Source organism: Antrostomus carolinensis, unplaced genomic scaffold (assembly GCF_000700745.2).
Source record: "Antrostomus carolinensis isolate BGI_N321 unplaced genomic scaffold, ASM70074v2 scaffold13321, whole genome shotgun sequence".
Lineage (NCBI taxonomy): Eukaryota > Metazoa > Chordata > Aves > Caprimulgiformes > Caprimulgidae > Antrostomus > Antrostomus carolinensis.
Window position 1 is genome coordinate 7535 of NW_010293546.1, and position 9686 is coordinate 17220.

The following is a 9686-nucleotide window of genomic DNA, read 5'->3' on the forward strand; positions in this document are numbered from 1 at the left end:
AAATAGATTCAAGAGAATAAACTCTAGCACTTGGCTGAGGCACGGCATGAGAATGACACTGAATTAAGGGAAAATGTTCTATCTTTTTGAGGCACAGACACAAAAGTGAGAATACGTTTTCTCCAGGTCTGTTTTGAATGCAGCAGCTCCTGTCTCTTGTACAAGTCTCCTAGTTTTGCTAAAATATACAGCAGCGTGGGCTGCTCTTCATTCTGGTGCTAGGCTGTCACTTCTCTGATACATATCACAGAGGCCTGATTAAAAGGAAAACAATAACAGAGGGAGAGTGAAAGAATGTCGGCTGTACTTGAAATGTGGCATGTGCTGAGCTTCACAAGGAGCAGGACACAGTGTCAAAACACTCCGATGCTCTGAGGCTGCGTAACGCTGGCAGCTGTGGTAAGAAACGTCCTTATTCTGCTCTGATCTGGAGGCAGCAGTGTTCTACCCCGTACTGCTGGACCAACACAAAACCACTGCTGATTAAACTGTGCATCATGTACAGGGAAGAGATGAGGAAAAGTCCTAAACTGGCTGGTTTCTTTTAGGTAATTCCATAAATTATAAACTTGACACCATCCATATAACGCATGAGCAGAAAGCTTCAGAGAACAACAATTACTGTAGCAGAATTTGGGAAAAAGGGCCCCCACTGACCAAATGCCACTACACAGACACAAGGGCAAAACCACACTAAAAAGGAAAAACCTTTTGCATATAGTAAACTACACCTTTCAGCACCAGTTATAGAACATGCAGAAGCCCAGAAACTCTGTGCTGTTGAGGTGACACTACCATCCTCCAGCTGTGAACCAAGGAGAAATTATCACATCGTCAAGCTACCTGAGATCTTTCATCACCTCTGAGCCACTGAGTATATCAAACAGCAAGATAAAATCAGACGGCTTTTGAAAGAGATTGCATAAGCAGCAATAAAGCAAAGCTGGCGAAAGCACAGTGCAAAGGCCAGGGCTGAGGGTTTGTCAGAAAATGTTAAATAATCCTTAATTTAACATTGAAAAGATCAGAAGTTAAGAGGTGTTGTAGAAGAATCGTACACATGGAGATGGACAGCAGAAACCAGCAGCAACATACAATCAACTTCCAAACCCAGGTGACCTTTGGAAAGTAAGGAGGGCTCTGCCCCCCCATTGCCCAGAGCCTTTTCTGAAGGTGCTGAGGAACGGACAGCAGACATGGAAGGAGAGCTCCTCAGATGTGCCTTGTTCCCTGCACCTGGGGTGTAGGGGGAGGTGGCAACATTTCACAAATGCCTTACAGTCACTAGAGGGTCAGTGGCCAAACAGAGAGGACAGGAGGCAATGAAGACATGTCCCAGAACAAAACTCTCACTGAAACCGTGCGCTTCCTTCCAAGCCAACTGTGACAGTTTGGGTCCATCTGCAGCGAGAGCACAACTGCTGATGGCTTTGTGCTGTTTGCAGGGAAGCGGCAGGAACCGGCCGTTCGCATGAATGAACTCTCTACTGTACTGGAAAATAAAACCCAGATGCCTCATAGAAGCTTGTGGTGTAAGAACAGAGCGAAGTGGATGCTGAGGAATCAGATTCTACACTTGAACCAGGATATGTAGTTTGCACCCAGGACAAAGCTGAAACGTTATAACATGAGTGTATTTTTGTAGATGATGGACACCTGGAATCACAGAGTCAGTCAGCTCTGTTCACCCAAACTCATTCTTCTGGATTTTTCAGAAACATGCAGTTCTGTCTCCAGATACTCTGCTTTAGCATCACATTGAACTGAGGATGAAAACCATTTACAGGTCCATCTTGGGTAAACATCTGGGGATCAGTGCAAGACTGAAGGATGGTGCAATCTCTTTTGTGGTCTCAACAGTCTAATTTCACCTGATTTGTGTAAAAAGCCTTTCAGCTTTTCTCTCAGGGTAGTACTTGAGAGTCTCCAGGATCTCTGCATTAGAAGCAGTGTATATAATTACTCTATCACCTGTAATATATGACACAGTAACACCTGAGAGAATGAGCAGTTTTATATTAAACCATAAAAAGTCTTCCCACACAGCAGTTTATAGGTCACTGGCTGCATTAATACAGCTTCTAATTGTGCTACAATTGACTTCTAATACAATTAAAGTGCCTTTAACCTTCCTGCTGTGTTAGAGCAACAGCTCTTTGGTGAAAAAAACAGGTTTTTTTTCTCTTTGATTTCGAGGACTTGGCTATCTACTGTGCTGTCCTTTCAATTTTTTCACAAAGGAAGGATTTTGATTTTTAACTAAGAATCCCATTGCCTTGCTTGGAATGGATTTCTCATCTAAATAAATAAGTTCTTTAAGCGACGGCAGGAATACACAAGTCAGACAATAAATAGACAAGTTACACGCTCCTGTTAATAAAACTCTTGCACTATCATGTATAGTGATAGAAAGAATACAAGCAGTTGAGAAGATCTTAAATGTACAAAATATGAAAGAGCAAAAGAGAACATCAGTCTTTGCCAGCAGCAGCTACAAAAATCTTAGCAAAAAAAGGTTAACAATTGAACAAATAAATGCACAGTCTAACGAGAGATTTGATTTAATCTTCTTTCTTTTAGGGAAAAACTGAGAACAAAAATTCTCTCTGTGTAGTTCCAGCAGGTACCCATTATCCCAACACTGGCTCCAACAGGGTCCTGTGTCAAGTGGTTTTTCCATCATAAAGCAGATCCAGGCTGCGTGAGGCAGGACACCACCTATTCCTGAAAAAGCTGAATGGAAAGAATGCCCAAAAGAAATGAAATGTTCAGTCTTAAACAAACACCACAAACCCAGCAGTGGGCTCGATTGCCTGAGATATCAGCACAAAAATATTGTTCAGCAAATTATTCTTGGCACAAACAACAAGGTTGGTAAATGCCCTGGGAGAAGGAAACACCCTGATGGTGACACCCACTGTCAGAAGTATAAGTAGAGAGAGCTGGGGATGAAAATTTGCAGTCCTGAATCTTCTCAGGCTGTGCACCTAACTTTGGGGTTGTGGTCAGACTCTCTGCTGTCGCTATGAGCTGTGGGTCTAAGTCTTCGAGTAGTACCACCAGGGTTAGCAGTGGAGGTGGTGGCAGTGGTGGTGGAGGTGGTGGCGGGGGTAGCAGCTGTGGAGTGCGTAAGTCTGGCGGATACTCCTCAGTGTCCACTAGAAAATACACCTCTTCTGGAGGAAGCGGAGGCTTTTCTGGGAGAAGCTTTGGTGGAGGAATGTCCAGGAGCAGCTATGGGGGGGGCTTTAGCAGTGGCAGTTGTGGAAGGATTAGCCGCAGTAGCTACGGTGGGAGAATGAGTGGTGGTGGTTACGGAGGAGGAATGAGCTGTGGAAGTATCGGAGGAGGATATGGATCAGGTGGGGGTGGTTTTGGGGGAATGGGAGGTGGTTATGGAGCTGGCCTCGGCTGAGGTAGTTTTGGCGGTGGTGGATATAGTGGAGGTGGATTTAGTGGCTTCGGGGGTAGTGGTGGCTATGGTGGTGGTGGCTATGGTGGTGGTAGTTTTGGTGGAATGGGGTTTGGTGAAGATGGTGGCTTGCTCTCCACAAATGAAAAGCTGACCATGCAGAACCTCAACGATCGCCTGGCTTCTTACTTGGATAAAGTGCGACGCTTGGAACACGAAAATACTCAACTTGAACAACTGATCAGAGAGTGGTATAAAAATCAAGGTCCCACTGGTACCAGGGACTACAGCCAATATTACAGAACAATTGAAGATCTGCAAAGCCAGGTATGACGTCATTTGACTAACTTTGAACAGATTTTCATCAGAACAGCACTCGCCTCCTGAGCTCGATATCCCTATTTAAGGCGACACGTCCCCTCCTTTGCTCTAGCCCGGGTGCAGACTGGTGCGGTGACAAAGCCCGGTTGCCAGTTCTTCTCGGCTGTGGGTGATTCCTGTAGCTGGGCACACTGGTTCTTGGCACAGGTAGCGTTGTTTGGTGCAAGGGCAGATCACCACTGCTGCAGCCATCACGGGGCCTGTCCAGTGCTCCCTTCAGCACTGTGCTCCTGCTTGTTCATTCCTCACTCTCTGGAACAGGAGATACAATCATGGCTTGCTGGTGGTGTGCTACGAGGGGCCGTATGAACCGCACCTCTCTGGGGACACACAGGATGAGCCAACGTGTGCCTTTAGTCTAATTCCAGCCCTCAGCCATCTAATAGTCCCATATCTCCTACATGAGTATGGATGTTGCCAAATGCAGTGGTAATTCAGTTTTCCCACTGGTTTTGGAAGATGAGGAGTTTGGTTATTCTTTCCAATAAGATATTACATTTTTAATGGATATTTGTAAAGCAAAATTGTCAGGAAAGGCTCTTTCTTTTAACTGGAAGCAATAAACTCTTCTCTGTGTAGCTCCTGCAGCACTAGTCAGGCTCGAATTACATAGAGACAATCTGAATTGTGCTTCTGCTCAGGTGCTTCTTCCTTCTGTCTCCGTGTCAGATTGAAAAGACGACTGACCAAATAACATCTGCCCTCTCCCTTTCAGATCATTGGTGCAAATGTGGACCTTAACAAGATCCTTCTTGACATTGACAACACCAGAATGACTGTGGATGACTTCAGATTGAAGTGAGTCTGTCTCATTCCACCCTGCCTCCCTTTGCTACCATGAGTTCATGTTGCCAATTCATCTTTGTAGATGCTGTAGCCTCTTGGCTCCAAAGACAGAATAGATCATTGTTGGGAAGGGCGCTCTGAGAATGATTTTGTTAGTCTTTCATTATTGTTTTTCTCCAGACAAGTTATTGAGAGTGTAATTTCAAGGACTACATTCAAAGTTTCTCCATCCTTGCATGTAGCTATAAGCATAACTGTCACCATATAAACCACTGAAATCAAACAAACCTGTTGGAGGTGGGAAGAGAATTAGGTTCTTTCTTTTAAGAATTGCTCAATGAGATTAAAGACCAAAGACATACTGATGGGAACTGCTTATAATCAAGATAACGAACAAAGAGGTCTGGCAGCACTTTTACAATCTTTCTTGTCTGTTGTTTAGGTATGAAACTGAATATACCCTCCACCAGAGTGTGGCAAGTGATATTAATGGATTACGTCCACTTCTGGATCAATTGACTCTATCCAGATCTGACTTGGAGACACAGTTTGAATCCCTAAAAGAGGAGTTGATCTATCTCAGGAAGAACCATGAAGAGGTAAGTTTCTCCACGCTTTTAATAACTAATGAAAACTCAACACTTGGAGAATTTCCTGTGGATTTCTTCCAGTAGCAGTAACCAGATTTTGGCCACTGGCTTTGATCATCCAACTTGACACAATCTGGCTTTGATTTTCAGGAGTACGTAGCACCCATAGCTGACCACAGTTGATGTAAAAAGACACTTAGGTCGACATGTGGCAAAATGAGATCAGGGAAATGAATGGCTTTCAGTACAAAGTACAAATTTGTTGATGAATTAGTGGAATGAAAATTGGATAGAACACGTGGAGGAATCAAAAGAAAATATTTACGCTATCTGCAATGATTCATCCCAGCGAGAAGATAAATACATAACAGGATTTTCACAAAGAGCATGCTGCGTAGAATTCCTTCTGACCCTGAGAAGAAATGTCAGGGTCAATGTGTCTGTGGTGTGAGGATTTGTGTCCCTTTCTTTTCCTTTATTTGAAACTACGATGTTACTCCTTACCTTCACCCTTTGAGAACCTGGTGGGTTTTGGTTTTTTTTTCAGGAGATGAAAGGACTGCAAACACAATCTGGTGGTGATGTCAATGTGGAGGTCAATGCTACTCCTGGCATTAATTTGATGGAAAAATTGAATGAAATGCGTTGCGAATACGAACGGCTTATTGAGAACAACCGCAGAGAGGTGGAAAGCTGGTATGAAACCAAGGTAAAGCACAGGGGGGTTTTGGTTACTAAATCTTTCACAAAGAACTGGACCTATTCATCCCAGTGAGAAGACAAATACATAACAGGACTTTCACAAAGAGCATGCTGCGTAGAATTCCTTCTGACCCTGAGAAGAAATGTCAGAAGAAATGTCTCTTGGATATATCCAAGAGAAGGAAGGCAAATTATCACATACTATTTAAGAGTCATAAACTTTAAATGACTTCAAGCAGTTTACTGCAACAGGTCAGTTCTGAAGTATGAAGGTTATGTGGCAAAGTGTGTAGAATCTCTGTGTTCCAGTAGCAAGGGGAATTACACAGCGTGAGCTGTGGCATGTGGGAAACACACGTAGTCAGTCTCCATCACATCTCTCTTCATTCTTATCAATCGCTTTCTCAAGGCTTTTCTGATAACCCCACAATGTCCTCTTATTATCAGAAATGCTTCAATTGTGTATGTGGATTTTTCAGATGGAAGAAGTTAATCAACAAGTCCACTCAAGTGGTCAGGAGATACAGTCAAGCAACCAACAGATTTCTGAGCTGAGACGTGAATATCAAAGCCTGGAAATTGAGCTGCAGTCACAAATCACCATGGTAAGTAAAGGTATTTGCTTCTGCTTCCCCTGTGACACAGGCTGTGTGTGTCACTAGAATGAAAGAATGGTTACACCTAGAAAGTACTCCATCTGTAGAGAATGGGATTGTCTGGTTTGTGAAGATCTTAAGTTTTTCCACAAAAATGAGTTAAACTTGCCAGATTCCCATAAATACTGTATCTTCTTTTCCATTTGCAGGTAGACTCCCTGCAATCCAACTTGGAAGACACAGAACGTCGCTATAACATGCAGCTGCAGCAGATCCAGGGTATGATCGGCCCCTTGGAGGAGGAGCTGGCCAGCATCCGCTGTGAGATGGAGAGTCAGAACCAGGAGTACAAGATGCTCCTGGGCATCAAGACCCGCCTGGAACAGGAGATTACTCAGTACCGGGCGCTGCTTGAGGAAGGACAGCATGACCTTGTGTACGTAAAATGACAAAAGAACACAGCAGTATGTGAAACCCAAGGTTGCTAAGTTAGCCACAAAGACAGGAAATTAACAGTCTAGATTTGCAAAACTGATCTGGTGCTGAAATGAGCTTAACTCGGCTGCCTGGACGAGTTGCCTCCCAGGTTTGAGGTACTCTACATTTCTGTTCAGAATATAAATCATGTGAGGAAAAATTAAGGCAGAAATTCTGAACTATTGATCTGGGACTGGACAGGGAAGCCCATGTACCTTCACCCTGGTTCCAGGAAAGACCAGGAACTGAACAGACAGAAGTCACCTTGGGAAAGACTGTAAGCAGAAAAATGACCATAGTTTTCCCAACCTTCATAAAAGTGTCAGTGTGCAATTCTCTGAAAGTTCAGGCTCCTTCAGTTTCCCTTTTGCAGTGAGCAAAGCTTCATTTTCTGCCTTTCCAATCTGGAGGGCAGTGTCACCACACACTGATACAGCAGCAGTGCCAAGTCTTGCAAGAAATATGTGAACAGAATGTGGGAAAAGCAAAAACTCCTGCATTCAGGCTGAAATGGAAAGGGAGATGGATTTTTGCCTCTGCATCAGTTGTCTTGCTGACCTGTGCTAGGTTCTAAAAAGGAGAAGAACAGACAAGAGAAGTGCAGGCTTCTGTGCAGGAGCTGTAGATACATTTCCTTCTGAGATCAAAAAAAGCATTTGATTAACATTTTTTCCTCCTTCTTTCTCTCTCTTTGCAGACTCCCAGGAGGAGGAATGGGAGGAGGAATGGGAGGAGGAATGGGAGGAGGAATGGGAGGTGGTAGAATAGGAGGTGGTGGCTATTCTGGAGGAGGAAGAGGAGGAGGAGGTGGTGGTAGCATAAGTGGTGGATATGGAGGTGGTGGCATTTCCTCTGGCAGCGGAATGGGAGGAGGAATGGGAGGAGGAAGTGGCGGGGGAGGGAGGGGGGGGGGGAGGGGGGGGGGGGGGGGTCTGTTCAACCAAGGATGGGAGGAGGAAGTGGAGGAATAGGAGGGGGAAGCGGCAGTGGATGCGGTAATATTGTTGGAGGAGGAGGAGGAGGAGGAGGAGGAAGGATCTCAGGAGGCATCAGCAGTTCCCACTCCTACACTTCATCTTCCCAGTCTCAGTCCTGCAGGAGTGGTGGTGAAAGCCAAGGTGAGAATTGTTACACAGTCACACTGTTCTCTCAGTCCCATCCTCACTAATTTACACTCTATATCAACATACTCTTCCGGAGATAAACAGTATTGAGGATAAACTACAACTTCTGGAAAGTGTCAGATTTACTTTTTAAAAAAATCCTTTCCTATTTGTGTGCAAAGGATTAACTTGGTGTTAGAAACACACATTCCATTTCTGGTCCATTTTGTGGATAAGAGCAGCAAATCATGTGGTGAAAACCCCAGTTGTTTCCTTCATCTCTGTCATTCTTTGCAGAGCCCCACAAATATCGCTGCTTTTGTACCATCTGAAGTTTTCTTTTATGCTTTTCGAGGGTTTCTGGGCACCTAGTGCATCATCAAGCTTCTTTTCTGTCTGGCAAACACTGGTTCCTCAGAGATGCAGTGCCATACTGAAGAAATTAATGCTTGCTTTATTTCTAAACAGGATATGGAAGAAAATCTTTTGACTAAGAACAAACATCGAGGGTTCTGCAGTGCAAGATCTTTAAAAAAAAATACATTTGCTCAAATCCTCTGTGTTCCCCGAGCTCCCAAGGAAAGACAGATGCTCTTAGCAGTCCCTCTGTGATGCTGATGCCATCTAGCCAAACAGGCCCATCAGAGCTCCTGGATGGGCCACCTGCCCACCTGCCACACACGCTACGCGCTTCTCTGCCTGGATGCTTTGGGGCTTTGACCACTGGCACTTCAGCTACTTGCTTTATAAATTCAACCTGGTTGTTACTTGGGTGGTTCTGTATCAGGAAAATGTCACTAATAAAACTGCATTTCTGTCTGACGCAGCCAGAATCCTGTGTGTAGCTTTTCTTCCATCCTGTAGGTGTAAACACTTAAAAAGAAAACAGAAAGCCATGCCAACGCATGCCTGCAGGCAGAAAAGGAGATGATACCTTACAAGAGTTGATAATGAAATTGAGAGTTAAAGCACAATCTCTGAGCACTCAGGGCAGATCATAATCTTCTTGGAGCATTCCAGGCTGTGCCTTTGTTTTTTAATAAAGTGCCAGGTGATGGTTTTGTGGAGCTGAGCTCTGAGACTCCACAGCAGCAGAGTATCAGCCCAGAGCAGACAGCAGAATCTCGGCACTATACGGACGTTGATAGAGTCGGTATGAACCGAGTGCCCGCTCAGGCCTGACACAAAGAAACAGGAACGATTACAGAACCCTGACTGTAAAATGAATGGCTCAGTTTGTGATTCACAAAACCTCAACTGACACTCACTGGTTTAAACTGGAAACGCACAAACTAGTGATCTGGTTTTGAACAGACAAGAAAAAGAAGTTAAAAGGAAATATAATTTACAGGATCTTTACAAAGTTCTCCTCCTTAAAATGTTAATACCAACAGCAACATTTGCCTTCTGTCTGTGACAAATGAAGTACATATGAAAGTACCTGGATTTTTTACTTTCGGATATTGGAAGATCCGTACTGTAAAGAAAATGATCATAAACTCTTTCAGCCACATCCAACTGTCACCTAAAAACATTCCTGACTGCAGTTTGCAAAAAAATTTGATTGCTTGACTGCTGCAACAGCTTGGAGCAACTCAACAAACAAATCATCAGGAAGCACCGTGGCTGGAGGGAAGAG

At 44.2% G+C, this 9686-nt stretch overlaps 1 protein-coding gene across 1 annotated transcript; it reads left to right on the top strand.

The window, feature by feature from the left end:
* Positions 1 to 3025: 3025 nt before the first annotated feature.
* On the top strand, positions 3026 to 8541 carry LOC104532180 (keratin, type I cytoskeletal 13). Its single transcript, XM_010177316.1, is given in 9 exon segments — positions 3026 to 3739; positions 4509 to 4591; positions 5022 to 5178; positions 5717 to 5878; positions 6351 to 6476; positions 6677 to 6903; positions 7642 to 7841; positions 7892 to 8062; positions 8516 to 8541. Coding segments are annotated over 9 exon segments (1866 nt in total).
* Positions 8542 to 9686: the final 1145 nt, after the last annotated feature.